The 18964-nt window shown below is 45.2% G+C and overlaps 1 protein-coding gene across 12 annotated transcripts in view; it reads left to right on the top strand.

Annotated features, from left to right (window-relative positions):
* The window catches only part of YEATS2 (YEATS domain containing 2), a 799337-nt gene that overhangs the window by 23573 nt on the left and 756800 nt on the right, over nucleotides 1-18964 (top strand). For all 12 annotated transcript variants that reach the window (XR_003858765.1, XM_029617009.1, XM_029617017.1 and 9 more), the window contains 2 exons: nucleotides 5501-5598; nucleotides 5692-5784. Coding sequence is in view for 11 of the 12 variants with exons in the window: in XM_029617009.1 (XP_029472869.1) it covers nucleotides 5501-5598; nucleotides 5692-5784 (191 nt within the window). In the remaining variant the exon portion in view is untranslated. The remainder of the gene's footprint in view (nucleotides 1-5500; nucleotides 5599-5691; nucleotides 5785-18964) is intronic.

Here is an 18964-nt window from a genome sequence, read left to right as displayed (position 1 = left end):
TCCACGGCCTCATTCTCACCAGGGAGAGAGGGCCTTACACACCTTGGATTGCAAGCGCACATTGTCTTTCTACTTAAACCGCACTGCACTCCACAGGAAATCCAATCAGCTTTTTGTTTCCTATGACCCAAACAAACCAGGTAAAGCAGTGGGTAAACATACCCTATCCAATTGGCTAGCAGATTGTATACAATTTTGTTATGAACAAGCAGGCCTTCCTCTCCAAGGGCGAGTAAAAGCACACTCAGTAAGGGCAATGTCCACTTCAGTAGCACATTATCGTTCAGTGCCCATACTTGACACATGCAAAGCAGCAACATGGAGCTCTCTTCATACATTTGCAGCTCATTACTGCTTGGACAAGCAAGGAAGACAAGATTCAAACTATGGACAGTCTGTCTTAAAGAACTTGTTTCCAGTTTAATCCCAACTCCTTCTACATCCATCCTGCTGTGATCTTCGGCTGCCTCATTTTCAACAACAATACTACTCTGTTGACTCCATTCAAAATGAGTCAGCCTCTAGCTTGCTAATCACCCATATGTGAGGACTACATCCTGCTGTCCTGGGATAACACCTATTACAAGGTAAGCAATTTTGCTTTTCCATTGGATGCCCAAATTTAAATCCAGCTCTAATGTACTGTTCTCCATTTGTTCAAGGAACATTTAAACGGGGAATCCACCACTGGATTCGCATCTCAAAGATATAATTTTGATGGAGAAGGTAACAGAGAAGGGCGAACAAAATGATAAAGGGAATGGAACAGCTCCCCTATGAGGAAAGACTAGAGCAGAGCTTTCCAAACTTTTCATGTTGGTGACACACTTTTTAGACAAACATAATTTCACGACACGGTAATTCAGTCTACTAGTAAACCAGAGGTTAAACGAACGAAACATATTTCGACAATTTATGTATGTTTCCTTAAATATATACATAAATAGGTTGTGTCGTGAAACATTTTATCTCATGAAAACCTTAAATTTATATTAAAAATATATATTCCAAGATTCATGTTATTGTTATAATTTATGAGAAACAATAATAAAACAAATTGTCTGGCCCCCACACACTCATATCTCTCCCCCTCAAGCACATGTCTGACCCCCACACACTCATTTCTCTCCCCCCCCAGCACATGTCTGACCCCCACACACTCATATCTCTCCCCCTCAAGCACATGTCTGTCCCCCTAGCACGTTTGCCCCCCACTCACTCATCTCTCTCCCCCCAGCACATGTCTGGCCCCCACACTTATGTACCTCGTCTTTTTGATTGTTGCCAGTTAAGTGCTTCACTCCCTTCCATGATCACCAGAAACTGCTGCTTGCAGTCAGTACTCCTTATGGCCAGGCCTCATCGGCAGCAGCAGCCAATGCAAGGATGGCTGGGCTCGTTCCACCCACCAAGCCCCCCAAAAAAACGCAATTGACAGCAAAAATCACCCAATAATAAGCAACCCATAAACTGAAAAAAAAAGTGAATCTCTAGAAAAAAAAAAGCCCAAACTCACATCAGAGTTGACCGGGCTTGCGCGACACACCTGCACACTGCAGGCGACACTAACGTGTCCCGACACACAGTTTGGAAAGCTCTGGACTAGAGGTTAGGACTTTTCAGCTTGGAGAAGACGGCTGAGGGGGGATATGATAGAGGTGTTTAAAATCATGAGAGGTCTAGAACGGGTAGATATGAATTGGTTATTTACTCTTTTGGATAATAGACTAGGGGGTACTCCATGAAGTTAGCATGTGGCACATTTAAAACTAATCGGAGAAAGTTCTTTTTCACTCAATGCACAATTAAACTCTGGAATTTGTTGCCAGAAGATGTGGTTAGTGCAGTTAGTATAGCTGTGTTTAAAAAAGGATTGGATAAGTTCTTGGAGGAGAAGTCAATTACCTGCTATTAATTAAGCTGACTTAGATAATAACCACCGCTATTACTAGCAACGGTAACATGGAATAGATTTCGTTTTTTGGGTACTTGCCAGGTTCTTATGGCCTGGATTGGCCACTGTTGGAAACAGGATGCTGGGCTTGATGGACCCATGATCTGACCCAGTATGGCATGTTCTTATCCTAACAATGATCTGGTAAAACCAGAAAAAATACTCTCCTTTTTAGCTGCTCCATGGGATGTGCCACAAGTGGAGTCTGGATCAAAACTGTCACAGGAATGAATGTTGTTCATATGCTACAGATCTTATTAAAAAATGTTCTGACAGAACACATATATCGTAAAACCCCTGCTGTTATTTTTTACAAAAAATGACCCCATTCAAAGCACAAATTTAATCCAGTCGGTGTTGCTTTCCAAATCAATTATCCACTTTTTGTTATTGTCGAATTAACTTGTCACGATCTCCCCCCCGTGAATGTGATACCACGGCATCAATCGCAAAAAATTTATATTCTTCAGACTTGTGGGAAGTCTCTAAGGGGTGTGCCACAAGTGGTGCTTCAGTGTGACCTCGTTTCAAACAGCTTTTATGATTAGAAATACACAATCTCAAGCTTCTTTTAGTTTTACCTACATAGATCAATTGGCATGGACACATTGCAATGTAGAATAACATAAGTGGATGCACAATTGGTGAATTTGTCGGAGAGGATATTGCTTACAGCCAAATCTCCCCCTTACTGTACTTAAGATGAATAGTTGGACATCTGATCCATGTTAATAAAATCGACAACACTGTGACCTAAAGAAGCGATCTAAGTAAACAACCACAGGATCATTTGTGGAAATTTTTATTAAATACCATTCTAATGTCTAAACCATCTACGATGTGTAAAAAAAACAAACTGAAATAAATTTCTGTTATGCTTTTAGATTGACAACCATACTATCCATTAGCAACTTTGTTATGCATCGAATATTTGTAAACCATTGCCAGAAAGCAATGCACTGTGATCTTATACCATTGTGTGGCTTTTTTTGTTTTGTACCCAGAGGGTATAGCTGCATATTGCAAACTCCCAAAGGCAATTATTCTGGACCACCAATACACAGCAAAAATTCAGACTAAGTTGATTTTCATCCTGATCCACATCTATTCTAGCTTCAACAATGATATTGAGGAGGCTGCTTGTGGGTACTAGGATGGCAGCACAATATGACAACCTATTTATGATGGACTTGGAAGAGGCATTCCTAAGTGGATGCCACCAAACCGTTCTGATATTACTGGTACATTGATTTATTTTCATGATTTTGAACTGAGGGAGAAAAGAATTTTAAGAACATATAACTTCAGTGCATTCCATCCAGCACTCAAAATGGACTACTCCAGAGAAAGATACAACTTTTTTTTTTGCATACTAGAGCCTCGATCAGCAGTGGATACTTACGAACACCTGTATACAGAAAACCACCTAACAGATACAACTGCTTTCATAGCTCCAGTCTTCATCACTCACATCTACAAATTCTAAGAGTCCTTCAAACAAAGATTATCACCTACAGTCAGCTGCAAGAAAATCACATTCTCAAAGTACCCAGGGGAAAACCTAGCACAACACAAGGAAAGGAGTGCCATGGAGTGAGCACATATCATAGAAACATACAAGTGGAAGCTAGGAAACATAAGAAAAATCATGACTTAAAACCACTACTACAGGAGGATGAATCACTGAAATATTCCCTTTTCTTTCACATCTAGCTTTCTGGCAACCATCTAAACTGAAACAAAAACTTACTAGATGTAAACTTCATGCAGAAATTCAAAAAGGAGTAAATGGCACAAAACCCTGCAACATAGCTGTTATGGTTTTGATGAAGTGAACCCTGGGCCGAGGTGCGAGATGTCTCCGCCCACAAGGAGGAGCCCCATGGGCCTCACTGTTGGTGGGTGTGGTCTCAGCGACATAGGCACAGCTGTGAGAGACTTTATTAGGGAAAAAGATAGTACATCACCCGAGGAGCGGGAAATGTAATAAAACAGTCTTTGAGCAAATGCAGTAGTCAAGATGAGAATGTAGATACAAGCTCCGGTAGTGGCCCGCAGCACGGAGTATGCCAAGGAAACTGTACTGTAGATGTAGAAGTCTGAGATACAGGAACCAGGCTGTTGGCTGTATGAAGATGAAGCAATATCCTGAGGCACAGGATGAGTAGTGTAGGTAGGCTGAAGAACGGTAGTGGCCTGAAGGACTGGGTACGCCATGAATCTTCAGTGAGGTTGATAGAAGTTGGAGAATGTACTCACACAAGGAAGTCCCAGTAGATATACCCGAGGAACGTGTCTGGAAGTCCTTGGCAGGAGGGCCCTCAGAGGAGCGGATAGCCAAGACACGGAAGAGCCCCCAAGGAGCGGGAACTAAGAGCGTCCGAATGCCAGGAGTAGAGACTGGAACAGAAGATCCAAGTTAGAGCGGATTTAACAAGTGAGAGAACTCCTTGCTAACTCGTCTTAACAATGGGCCAGTCAGTATAAGTACACTAGCGGTGCTGATGTCATCGGGAGGGGACGCCCCCGAGGTTCCCGCCATGACATACATGAGGAGGCCCTATGCGCGCTCGACTAAGTGATGCTGGAAGTAAGATGGCAGTTGGCAGTGCCCACTCTGTCCTGGGGACACCAGGGAAGTCGGCATTGGTTGGCGGAGGCTGCCATTCTCCCAATGATTGACTGTGCAGGGAAAAGAGATGAGCATGAGAAGTCACAGCCATCTACGACCGGGTGCAACAGCACAGTGCAAACTGTCATTACCAGCACATTTCATAGGACACCATAGCTACCCACAAAGGGAAGCCATTCAACATAAAGAATTCACAATCATGGTCCTTTATGAATGTACTATATGTGATCAATGCAAAAAAATGTGAATATAGATGCTAAATTGGGGAAGTAATCCAAAAATTAAGGATAAGAATAAAACTTCAGACAGCACATTATAGACCAGAACAAAATGATTTCTCCATAGGTGAATATCTCTGAAGGGAAGATCACTCCCAATGACCTCTGCAATAGTGTTTAAAAGGAAATTTCATAACAAAAATGCAAAGCGTTTGAAATTAAGATGTTTAAATATTTTGGAAAACAATGCAAAAGAGCTTATGACACTGACTTTTTCATGTTACAGTATAATTAGACAGTTTTACTGTCTGCCACCTCTAGCAAGCCCTTCCACCACACACCACTGCCCCTGCCCCATCTATTACAGAGCTGTAATAGAAATGTAACTTGCAATCTCCAAGCATATGCTGATGGTGCCTGACTGACGTACTATTTTTAACCCCAGTGTAAACTATACTGTCCACTGATTTGATGGGTGGAGAGCATAACTTTTGAACACTAGTCCAAGGTGCATTATTGGTCCAATAAAATAGTATTGCCTACAACTCCCACATATTCAAGTGGATTACCAAGGCAACTGCAATACGTCACTCAATCTTTTTAAGCAGTTTCTTAGGAGCTTGTATGTATTAGTAAATCAGTGCAACCTCCCTTCTCTAAAAATGTATAGTAAATATTTTCATTCCCTTTTGAAAGGTCGAGATGCTGCTATTCAGAAGATTGAAGCTATTATTAAAGAACAGTTTACTATTGAAATGAAGAACAAGGAGCATGAGATTGAAGTGATTGATCAGGTTGGTACCAAGGTGATTTAGTAACAAGTTGGTAAGCTAAAATGTGCTCTGGTCTTCCTCAATTACATAATACTTTTTTGTTTTCTTTTATAGCGACTGATTGAAGCAAGAAGGATGATGGATAAACTGCGTGCCTGTATTGTGGCTAATTATTATGCCTCTGCGAGCCGCCTCAAAGTTCCAGAGGTAAAGTTATTAAGTGATTTAAGTATTTCATTTACTAATACTGCGCTATAATAACCACATAACTCCCTAAAATTACCTTTATTTAATGCTGGAGATGTATCTTTGTTTATTCTCACAGGACAAGCAGGATGGTAGTCCTCACATATGGGTGACATCACAGGATGGAGCCCAATCACGGAACACTTTTGTCAAAGTTTCCAGAACTTTGACTGGCCCCTACTGGGCATGCCCAGCATGGCACTAACCCTGCAGCCTGCAGGGGTCCCCCTCAGTCTTTTTTCCGCGCAGCAGTAGCCTCGCGGTAAAGGAGCTCTGCAGAGATTCCTGACAGGAATTTTCCTCACGGAATTACAAAAAGTTAATTTGCCCCGCAGGGATCCCTCCTTTAACGTTCTTCAGACCGCGGTACCCCAGTAAGTTTTTACTCGTTTTCAGTCTATTACCGTCAAGTTTGGCCCTCGCAGCCTACTGGCCATCGACCGTACCATGGCTCGATTTTTTTGCCATGGTGTCGGGGGTTCCGTCGGTGCCTAGACTGTAATCGCACCATGTCCATCACAGACCCCCATAAAGTCTGTTATGTGTCTAGGACACGAGCACAATGTCTTGACCTGCACCAAATGTGCCCCAACGACACCAAAAGGTCGCAAGGCCAGAATGGAGAAGATGGAACTTCTCTTCCGTGCTCAAACCTCGACTCCATACATTGCATAGACGTCTTCAGAGCCGGCACGGTCAACTGCACGCTAGCATCGACCACCGGCCGGTGACTGTCCGGCATCGACATCTCGGCCTTCAACACCCTCTACGCCCCTAAGGGGATCGTAGAGACAAACATCGCCATCGACCTCGCCATCATCCGAGCCGCCATCGAAGAAACCCTGTCCAGAAAAGGCACAGACCTTTTCGGCAACCGGGTCACCGAGGCAATCCTCACCCGACAGGGAATCGGGAGCCACGACTCCACCTTTAATGGCAGTCCCTCCGGCTATGCCTCTGCCTCCTATTTCGGAGCTGGGGCTGCTTGCTCCAGGTCTCCGAGAAGAACTGGACCGGATAGTTCAGGAGCCCATAGACAAGGCGATGCAATGACTCCAGGTTCCTCCGGCACAGACACTGGCACCGATTGCGGAACCGCCCACCGACCTGATTCTGGCAGTGTTGGCACCGCTGCTTTCCATGATGGAAGCCCTCATTGCTGCTTTTCCACCGATGGACCCCGGGTCTCCGATGGCTCCGGTGCCCTCCCCGCTTACATTGTCATCGGGAGGAGAAACACCGTTCCGCATCCCTCCATCGGGAGTTCTGCCTCAGCCATCGATGCCGATACGTCCCTCACCACCGATCCAACCATCTGTGCCGATATGTCCGTTGGCACCACCGAGCCATCCATCGGTGCCTCTGATAATTCCTCCGATTCCTTCGGAGCCTAGACCAGGACTTTCAGATATCCCACCACCCCATCCCCCTCTAGTTCCTAGAGGGACAGGTGCTGATCCCTACGACACCTGGACTGACGATTCCTCCCCAGACACCGATGACTTACCTTCACCACCTTCACCAACTGAAAGTAGGAAGCGTTCTCCTCCAGAGGACCTCTCCTTTATAAATTTTGTGAAGGGGATGTCTGAATTGGTTCCCTTCCAATTGCAGACTGAACAGGATGACAAACACCAGATGATGGAGTTGCTGCAATTCTTGGATGTTCCCAAGGAAATAACCTCCATCCCTATCCACCAGGTTCTTCTGGATCTCCTCAAGAAGAACTGATAACATCCTGGCTCCATTGCTCCAGTGCACAGAAAAGATGACACTACCTATTTGGTGCAGTCAGCTCCAGGCTTTCAGAAAACTCAATTGGATCACTAATCTGTAGTTGTTGAATCTGCACAAAAAAGAGCAAAGAGATCAAAGCCTCACACTTCTTTTCCCCCTGGCAAGGAACAGAAGTTTCTAGATGCCATTGGCTGCAGAGTATTCCAAGGCTCAATGCTCATCTCCCAGATTTCCGCTTATCAGCTCTGTATGACCCAATATAATAGGGTCATTTTTAAGCAGATACAAGATTTGACAGATACCCTGACTCAACAATTCCAAGATCAGCTTCAAACCCTAGTAAACAAGGGTTTTGAAGCAGGCAAGCATAAAATCAGATCATCCTATGATATCTTTGATACTGCTACCAGAGTATCTGCAGCAGCTATTTCGGCAAGGAGATGGGCCTGGCACAAGTCTTCCGACCCTGAGGTACAAGACCTACCCTGTGTGGGTGATAACCTATTTGGAGAGCAGATTCAACGGACAGTAGCGGAACTTACGGACCATCATGAAGCTCTGACAGCTCTCTGATACCTTCTGACTACTCTTCAAAACAGCATTTCCGAAAGGACTATAAGTCCTTCTTCCGGCCGAAGAAGTCCTACCCGCCACCAACCAGATCCCGTGCCACGAGACCTTTTCAAAAAGCCCAGTTTCGTCAGACACGGAAACAAAAGCCGCAAGCAACTCCTCAACCAGGTCCTGCTTCAGGTTTTTGACTTCCACCTAGAGAGCAGCAGCCAGCCGCCATTGCCTCGCATACCAGTGGGAGGCCGACTGTGCCATTTCAACAACATATGGCACTCAGTTACCTCAGATCAATGAGTACTGGCAATAATTGCCCAGGGTTACCATCTGAACTTTCTCTCCGTGCCACCGGACTCCCCACCTTTGTCGACGTGGAGAACATCCGATCACTCCATCCTTCTGGATCAGGAGGCCTCCCTCCTTCTCCAATCCAAGGCAATAGAACCCGTGGCCTAGGGTTCTATTCCCGGTACTTTCTAATCCCCAAAAAATCGGGAGGCGTTTGTCCTATTCTGGATCTACAGGCCTTCAAGTACCTCCAGCGAGAGAAATTCAAGATAGTAGCCTTGGGCTCGTTTCTTCCTCTCCTACAAAGAGGAGACTGGCTCTGCTCTCTAGACCTCCAGGACGCATACACTCATATTGAGAACTCAATCTCATCGCAAATACCTGAGGTTTCTAGTAGGCCCCAATCAGTACAGAGTGCTTCCATTTGGCCTAGCCTCTGCGCCACGAGTCTTCATGAAATGCCTCGTAGTGGTTGCAGCCTTCCTAAGAACTCAGGATGTTCACGTATACCCCTATCTAGACAATTGGTTAATCAGGGCTCCCACTCAGCAAGCTGCTCTGTCGTCCCTCAATCTAACCTTACACACTAATTTCATTAGGATTTCTCGTCTGTTACGACAAATCCTCTTTAGTCCCATCTCAAATCTTGTCATTCATAGGGGCAGACTTGGACACCTTGCAGGCAAAGGCTTTTCTGCCTCGACAGCGAGCTCTCACTATCATGTCTCTTGCACACCAGCTGCAGTCCCAGCACTCAGCGACTGCATGCCACTTTCTCATCTTTCTGGGACACATGGCGTCCTCAGTTCAGGTGACACCAATGGCCCGTTTGGCCATGAGAGTCATGCAGTGGACTCTAAGGTCTCAATGGACTCAAAGCATTCAGCCCCTATCGACCATTGTCCATGTAACAGACTCACTCAGTCAGTCTCGCCTGGTGGAGAAATCAGAACAATCTCCTCCAAGGCTTGCCCTTCCAGGCTCCATACCCTCAAATAACTCTCACCACCGATGCTTCCAACCTCGGATGGGGAGCCCATGTGGCCAATCTGCAGACACAAGGATCTTGGTCTCCAGAGGAAGCCAAACACCAAATTTCCTGGAATTTCAAGCAATCAGATATGCTCTCAGGGCATTTCAGGATCGCCTCTCAAATCAAGTCATCCTGATCCAGACCGTCAACCAGGTGGCCATGTGGTACATCAACAAACAGGGATGCATGGGCTCCTTCCTTCTGTGTCAGGAAGCAGCACAGATATGGGCGGAGGCTCTCTCCCATTCGATGTACCTCAGGGTCACCTGGTTGTCGGGAGTGGACTATGTGTTGGCAGACAAGCTGAGTCGCATCTTTCAACCGCACGAGTGGTCTCTCAACACCTCAGTAGCGAACTCCATCTTCCAACAGTGGGGATATCCTCAGATAGACCTCTTTGCTTCTGCTCAAAATCTCAGTGGAGAACTTCTGCTCTCTCATTCGCAGCAAACACTCTCAGCCCAGAGATGCATTCTCCCTCTCGAGGGCAACCGGTCTACTTTATGCATTTTCTCCACTTCCTCTTCTCTCAAACTCTTGTGAAGTTATGTCAGGACAAGGGAACCATGATCCTGATAGCACCTCACTGGCCACGCCAAGTGTGGTTTCCAATACTTCAGGATCTCTCCATTCGCAGGCACATTCCCCTGGGAATGGACCCGCTTCTGATCACTCAAAACGACGGGTGCCTACGCCACCCCAATCTTCAAGTCTTGTCCCTGACTGCATGGATGTTGAAAGGTTAATCCTTCAGCCCCTTAACCTTTCTGAACCAGTTTCCCGTGTCCTGATTGCTTCATGGAAGCCTTCCACAAGAAAATCTTACTCTTACAAATGGAACAGGTTTAAGTCATGGTACTCTTCTCAGTCATTTGACCCCTTTACCTGTCCAGTTATCAAGTTTTTAGACTATCTCTGGCACGTATCAGTCAGGTCTAAAAACTTCTTCCATCAGAATGCATGTCAGTGCGGTAGCCGCCTTCCATAAAGGTGTTGGGGATGTTCCTATCTCAGTACAACCCCGTGTAACACGTTTTCTGAAGGGCTTGCTTCACCTCAAGCCTCCACTGCGTCCTCTGCCCCCTTCTTGGGACCGTAATCTAGTTTTGGGTCGGCTCATGAAATCACCATTCAAGCCTCTTCACTCCTGTGACCTTCGATATCTCACATGGAAAGTGATTTTTCCTTTTGGCAATCACTTCAGCTCGCACAGTTAGTGAATTACAGGCCCTAGTTACCTACCCGCCTTACACTAAACTTCTGCAGGACTGGGTAGTAGTCAGCACTCACCCTAAATTCTTACCCAAGGTAGTTTCGGATTTCCATCTAAATCAATCCATCATACTACCTACCTTTTTTCCCAGGCCCCATTCCAATCCAGGAGAGCAGGCTCTGCATACCCTTGACTGTTAACGGGCTCTAGCATTCTACCTAGACCGTATAGCTGCCAACAGGAAAAGCACTCAATTGTTCGTCTCTTTCCATCCTAACAAATTAGGGCAGCCTGTAGGTAAGCAGACTCTCTCTTCCTGGTTGGACTGCATATCCTTTTGCTATCAGCAAGCGGGCATTCTATTTCAAGACCATGTTAAAGCACCCTCTGTGAGGGCCATGGCAACTTTCAGTAGCACACCTACAATCTGCCGCTTCCTGACATTTGCAGGCTGCCACCTGGAGTTCTCTCCACATTTTGCAGCCCTCTATTGCTTGGACAAAGCTGTAAAACGAGATTCCATCTTCGGCCAGTCTGTCCTTTGTAACCTGTTTACAACGTGACGTACCAACACCCTTCCGCCTTCCCGTTAGGGTTCAGGATGCCCTCGACCAAACTCCTACCCAATATTTGTGCCTATTGCACATCTTGGGTACATTTGGTGCATTTCTCGGACATCCTCAGCTCGGTACTCACTCATATGTGAGGACTACCATCCTGCTTGTCCGGTGAGAAAGCAAATGTTGCTTACCTATAACAGGTGTTGACATAAGAACATGCCATACTGTGTCAGACCAAGGGTCCATCAAGCCCAGCATCCTGTTTCCATCAGTGGCCAATCCAGGCCATAAGAACCTGGCAAGTAACCAAAAACTAAGTCTATTCCATGTTACCGTTGCTAGAAATATAGCAGTGACTATTTTCTAAGTCAACTTAATAGCAGGTAATGGACTTCTCCAAGAACTTATCCAATCCTTTTTTAAACACAGCTATACTAACTGCACTAACCACATCCTCTGGCAACAAATTCCAGAGTTTAATTGTGCGTTGAGTAAAGAAGAACTTTCTCAGATTAGTTTTAAATGTGCCACATGCTAACTTCATGGAGTGCCCCCTAGTCTTTCTATTATCCGAAAGAGTAAATAACCGATTCATATCTACCCGTTCTAGACCTCTCATGGTTTTTTAACACCTCTGTCATATCCCCCCTCAGCCATCTCTTCTCCAAGCTGAAAAGACCTAACCTCTTTAGTCTTTCCTCATAGGGGAGCTGTTCCATTCCCCTTATTTTGGTAGCCCTTTTCTGTACCTTCTCTATTGCAATTATATCTTTTTTGAGATGCGGCGACCAGAATTGTACACAGTATTCAAGGTGCGGTCTCACCATGGAGCGATACAGAGGCATTATGACACTTTCCGTTTTATTCACCATTCCCTTTCTAATAATTCCCAACATTCTGTTTGCTTTTTTGACTGCCGCAGCACACTGTACTGACTAAATCAATGTGTTATCCACTATGATGCCTAGATCTTTCTTGGGTTGTAGCACCTAATATGGAACCCAACATTGTGTAATTATAGCATGGGTTATTTTTCCCTATATGCATCACCTTGCACTTATCCACATTAAATTTCATCTGCTATTTGGAGGCGGTACAGATCTGGTCCTGGACTCTCTTGCAGGGCATTCTCCTGCGAGCCATATACCTGCCAGGGGCGGACGCTTTGAGTCGGGCCTTCCGCCCCTATGAATGGTCTCTGAAACAGGACATGGTGGATCCGATCTTCCGTCTTTGGGGGTCCCTGGTCATAGATCTGTTTGCTTCCCCATGCAACAGGAAAGTGGATCAGTTCTGCTCCCTAGTCAGGATGGATGGGTGGACAGTTTTGGATGCCTTTACTCATTGGGACACCGGCCTCCTGTATGCGTATCCTCTGCTTTCACTAGTATTGGACTCTCCGAAAAACTTCAGCAGGACCAAGGGACAATGATCCTGATCGTGCCTCATTGGCCACGGTAGATCTGGTTCCTGCTTCCTCAGGATCTGTCCTCACTAGCTCCAATCCGTCTGTGGACCGCTCCGGACCTGATCACTCAGGATCAAGGCAGGCTGTGCAATCCCACCCTCCAGGCCTTGTCCCTCACGGCATGGATGTTGACTGGATGACCCTGCAGGCCCTGGGCTTCTCGGAAAGTATGTCTCAGGTCCTGGTGGAGTCCAGGAAGTCGTTGACTAGAAAGTCTTAGTCTCAATTGGAAGAGGTTCTCGGTCTGGTGCGAGGGAAACGGTTTGGATCTGTTCTGCTCCACCTTGAGACTTCTGGACTACCTGTTGCACCTGTCTGAGGCTGGCTTGAAGACCACCTCTGTGAGTTCACCTCAGTACCATTGGAGCATATCACCGGGGGGTGGATGGGTTGAGATGCGGAGCTTACTTCAGCTCAAGCCTCCAATTTGACCCCCAGCAGAATCCTGGGACCTCAACGTGGTCTTGCCCCAACTCATGAGGGCACCATTTGAACCCCTGAGATCTTGTGACCTGAAGTACCTATCTTGGAAGGTCATCTTCCTAGTTGTGGTCACCTCAACAAATCGGGTCAGCAAACTTCAGGCTTTGGTGTCATACCCACCTTATACAAAATTTTTTCATAAGGTGGTTTTGCGCATGCATCTTAAGTTCCTACCGAAGGTGGTCACAGAGTTCCATCTCAATTAGTCTATTGTCCTGCCCATCTTTTTTCCAAGGCTGCACACTAACCAAGGTGAACGAGTCCTGGAAACCCTAGATTGTAAAAGGGCCCTAGCCTTTTATCTGGACCGGTTGGTGGCCCATCGCCAGTCCACGCAACTTTGTCTCCTTTGATAAGAACAGATTGGGAGTTGCAGTGTCCAAGCAGAACTTGTCAAACTGGCTGGCAGATAGTATTTCATTCTGCTACATGCAAGCAGGTCTGCAACTTGAGTGCCATGCCAGCTTCAGTGGCTCGCTTGTCTGCAGTACCTGTGGATGAGACATGCAGGATGGCGACATGGAGTTCCCTTCACACCTTAGCTCTCAATACTGTCTGGACAAAGATGGTTGATGTGAGAGCAGTTTTGGTCAGTCAGTCCTCCATCAATATCATCCAAAGAGATGGAATCCCTACTAAAAAGACAGAAACCATCTAGCCACCCAGCAGATAACATCCCTTCAAAACTTGCTTCTCATTCCAAATTCGATCTCAGGACATCTGACAAGCATCATAAATTGCCTTTTAACCCAAGGGATCTACCCTGACAGGTTAAAAACCGCATCACTCAAACCCCTCCTCAAGAAACACAATCTAGACCCTAATGAACCAGCCAATTTCAGACCCATCTCCAATCTCCCATTTTTAGCCAAACTGACGGAGAAGTTTGTAAACACCCAGCTTTCAGAGTACCTAGAGGATAACGATATCCTACACCCTTCACAATATGGCTTCCGCAAGGCTCGCAGTACGGAAACTCTACTTATTTCACTTACAGATCATATTATAATGGGTCTAGACAAAGGCTACTCCTTTTTATTAGTTCTACTTGACATCTCGGCGGCATTTGACACAGTCAACCATTCCATCCTTCTGGATCGCCTAACAGATATTGGTATCTCCGGATCAGCCCTCAGTTGGTTTAAATCCTTCCTATGCAACAGATCTTTCAAAGTTAAAATCAATAATAAAGAATCACCTTTAACAAAATCCACCCTTGGCGTGCCACAAGGATCATCCCTAACTCCAACCCTTTTCAATATTTACCTCCTCCCCCTTTGCCAATTACTGACCGACCTTAATTTAATTCATTATCTGTATGCTGATGACGTGCAGATTCTAATCCCCCATTACAGAATCTATTTCTAAGGCAATCACCCATTGGAATAATTGCCTTATATATATCAACAACCTCCTCAGTAGTCTAAACTTGGTCCTTAATGCCTCAAAGACTGAGCTCCTCCTCATCTCTTCAAACGATGAAAATACTCACCTATCATCCCCACACAATGCACTCATCACCCACAAACATGTGAGAGATCTAGGGGTACTGCTGGATAATAGACTAAACCTAAAGAAAATGGTCAACACTATATCCAAAGACTGCTTTCATAGACTCCAGGTTTTGAAACGACTCAAACCACTTCTTTTCTTCCAAGACTTTAGGACAGTCCTCCAAGCGCTACTATTTGCTAAGATAGATTACTGCAGTGCCCTTCTCCTCGACCACCAAACCACTGCAGATGATACAAAATGCGGCAGCGAGATTACTAACCAACACCAGCCGCGGTGATCACATTTCACCCATCCTCAGAAAACTACATTGGTTACCAGTAAATTTTAGATTCCTCTACAAATCAATCACCGTTATACACAAATCTATCCATCATAAACTCCATCTTGACATTGAAATCCCCTTCAAATTACACTCTTCCAACAGACCAATTAGAGATATTCACAAAGGCACATTGAATTTCCCCCCCACCAAAGCTTCATGCCTTTCCTCTACAAAAGACAGAGCTCTTTCAATAGCAGGACCAGCTATATGGAACAACATTCCTTCAGGTCTCCGATTAGAACCTTGACTAACCACTTTCAGAAAAAAACTCAAGACATGGCTATTTCATCAAGCATTCGATGACCCCCCAGACAATCACTAATCATATTTTAGTTCTCATGGACATAGAGGATAGAGGTCCACTATCCTTTTTGAACGAAGAACAATCACAGATTAAAGCATATTATGCTCTAACTTAAATTCCTTTTGTATTATGTTATAATTCCTCCTGCCTTTCTTCCTTCCAGCTTTAAGCTTCCCAAGTTTTTACTCCTTGTTAAATGTAACTTTGCCTTATTCTTCTCTTGTTAATTACTATTTTATTTATTGCTTCAGTTATACCCTTGTTCTATGTAAACCGATCCGATATGGTTATTACTATGAAGGTCGGGGTAAAAGAAATGTTAGATTAAATAATCTTTCAGCTATGAAAACCAACTCTCTCTTTCTTCGGGTTCAGGCTGTCTCCCTCTTGGACCAACAGCACCGAGGTTGTTGTGCCCTTTGGCACCTGGTTGGATGCCTGCCTGTCTTGTTTATTGTTTGGAAGCAGCCTATAGCTATGAAGAATTACCATCCTGCTTGACCTAGGAGAAAGCAGAGTTGCTTACCTGTAATGGTGTTCTCCTAGGACAGCAGATGTTAGTCCTCATGAAACCCACCCGCCACTCCAGAGTTGGTTTTTCTGGGTTTGGTATTTTTTTTTTTTTCCGTGAATTCTATATTATGAAACTGAAGAGGGACCCCCTCGTGGCACATGGATAGTGGAATGCCGGGCATGCTCAGTGGGTCTGTCAAAGTTCTAGAAATTTTAACAAATGTTTTCCATGCTGGTCTCCATCTGATGATGTCACCCATGTGTGAAGACTAACATCCTGCTGTTCTAGAATACCTGTTACAGGTATTTTTCCTTTTGACCGTTTTTTCCATCAATAAGCAGGCTGAAATAGCCATGACATATGGGTGATGTCATCCAGCAGCATCAAAAGGATTTGTTTCCAAGCTAGTAAAGCTTTGAGCTCTGAGTATGTGGAAATTTCCATGCAGGTGTTGCCTCATGAGCCACCTCAGTCATATTTTGTCTGAGCACAGCATGGACATGTATTTGTGTATCTTTTTTTCAAATTCTTCATTTTTTTTCTTTAATACGTTTTAATTCTTAGTTGGCTTGCTCTTGCAGCACCCACAAATGCACTTTTCAGTGCAGCTGCTAAAAAAAAGTCTCAAGATGTCCAGCCAAAAGATCTGTCAGCAGATTTAAAAACTGTGACTGAGATAATGTCCCCTACAGATAGACATGAATTAATGCTCACTGCCTCAGTCCACTGGACAAATGTCCTGGTGCTCTCAGGGCTCACAGGATTGAGGAACCATGCAAGTTTCTCAGAAGTGTCAGTCAATCCTGCTCCTGCATTGCAGCTTCGCCTGCCTCACCTGGTAATGAGTTGAGCAGGAGCTTCTCAAAAACTCTCCAGTCATTGCACCAGGCCAAAGCCTTGGGGTCAAATACTACTGGCCGCCCTGCATCAAGGAAGAAGTGTCATTGCTCTTACAGAGAAATTGGCGGTAAAGAAATCCAAGTCCTCTAATCACAGTGCACCAACATCGTTGAAGCACAGTGCACCATCGACACTTGTGCTTCATTATGACTGATGCAGGCAATGACAGCACTGCTTCTCAACACCTCGATGCCACGTCTGCTTTATGTATCTGTTCCACCAATGCAAGGTGCATGTTTTCACACTGCTGGAGTCCTTTCGATGCAAGAGACATTGATGCCATCAAAGCCTGCTCCCTCAATGAACTACCAATTGGCACTGACTTCGATGCATCTCAAGCAAAGTAGCTTGGTACACTCGAAGCACTCTGTCCAAGCCTTTGAAGTATACGATGCCATCAATGCACCAATCTGGAACAGTAAATAAAGTGGTGCATTGAGCCTCTGGCCTGGCTCATCTGGTGAAATTGCCCACATAGCCTTATGCAGCTCCACCAAGATCAGGGGTAGAATGGGACATGTTAGCAATGCCCACTCATATTTTTTGAGTCTTTTTCTCTATCCAGACTTTTTTGGTTGAACAGCTTAAGTTTTTAGAGTCGCTGGACTAATCTGTTCTCTGGAAGCCCATTCTGGTTTCAGATACTGATACTTTACGCATATCCAGCATAAATCTCTGCTTCAACGGCAGGGGGAATGAAGAAAAGAGGATCTATATACAGACAACCAAAAAGGACTGAATTACATAGTCTGGGAAAACAAATAAGCATGGGTGTAGCTTGCTTATTGCGGCGGTTACTACCCCTAACCAATTAAGCTAAATATTTCACATAGATGCAGCTCCAAACCTGCTCTCTGCATTAATGGTGGGGGTGGAAGGGAAACAGAACCAAAAGGTTACTAAGAGCCAAGAGTAACAGATAAGTATGAGAGAAAAAATGTGCAAAGCTTGCTGGGCAGACTTGGATGGGCCGTTTGGTCTTCTTCTGCCATCATTTCTATGTTTCTAGATGATGTACCATTGTTCACTCCAGGTCAAAGGACATGTCACTCAACCAGATAGTAGACTTGATAAAAACATTCTCACAGGACAAGCAGGATGGTAATCCTCACAAATGGGTGACATCACAGGATGGAGCCCTGTACAGAGAACTTTTCTGTCAAGCTTTACATAAAGCTTTGACTGACACTGGTGCACTGAGCATGCTCAGCCTGCAATTATTCCTGCGAACCACAGGTGTCTCCCTCAGTCTTCTTTTTTCTGCTCTGCAGTAAGCATAGCGGTTGGAGCTCTGTGAGGAAATTTAACAATTTTTTCCTCACGGAAACAATTAACTTTTTACTTCATTACTTCAAGCATTCCCTTAACTTACTTAGTCTCCCACAGCTCCCATAGACTGTTTTCATACTGTTGACGTCCAGAACCTATGCTCATGTTTTTACTCATCAATAAGAAATGTCCCCCTCCTCCCCCCCTCCACGAACTACCTCCCTCCCCATGCGCTAGTTTCGCTCTAATAGTGCATACTGCTACTGTTCCTAGTTATGTTATGTTATATTATCCAAGTTGTTCACTCACTTGTTCATTGTAAGACATGTTGTCATTGTTTTCTACTTGTTATAATGTAAACCGGAGTGATAAGTAATTCTGTTACCTGAACTTCGGTATAAAAAAGTTATAAATAAATAAACACTTTTCCCTGTACGTACCAGGATCAGTCCAGGACACCTGGGTTGTGACTCCGCACCAGTAGATGGAGACAGAGCAAAACTGTCGGACTACGTCACATATGACCCTGTGTCAGTCACAGCCCCTCAGTCTTACTCTGTCTCCAGAAGATGGTGCAGGTGCAGTCACAGCTCCTGCCTGCCCCGGTTCTGGTACTCCGTCGGGGTCGGTTCTTTTTTTCTTGATTTAGGCCAGTTTAGGCTACGGTGTTCTTAATTGGGAATTTTTGATTTTTCTAAATTGTCACTTACGTCCCGTCCGCCCTGCCTCCCAGGGGGGTTGTGAGGTTCTGAGGGGACCACCCCCCCTGGTTGAGGCCGCTGCTAGGGTAGAGGACCCGGCTTTCCTAGTAGCAGCGTCGGGGGTGACACCGGGGAGCCCGGTTCACTCACCCCTGCTGGATTAGGGCTCCAGGACCGTGGACAGCGACAGGCGTTTTGTAAACAAAAAAAAAAGGTTTTTTTTGTGCCGGCTCTCTGTTGCTTCGGGTCGCCGCTCTCGGGGGG

This window comes from Rhinatrema bivittatum, chromosome 9 (assembly GCF_901001135.1).
Source record: "Rhinatrema bivittatum chromosome 9, aRhiBiv1.1, whole genome shotgun sequence".
In the NCBI taxonomy this organism is placed as follows: Eukaryota; Metazoa; Chordata; class Amphibia; order Gymnophiona; family Rhinatrematidae; genus Rhinatrema; species Rhinatrema bivittatum.
Note: the sequence above shows the minus strand (reverse complement) of the source record. Positions and strands in the feature narration are given on the sequence as shown.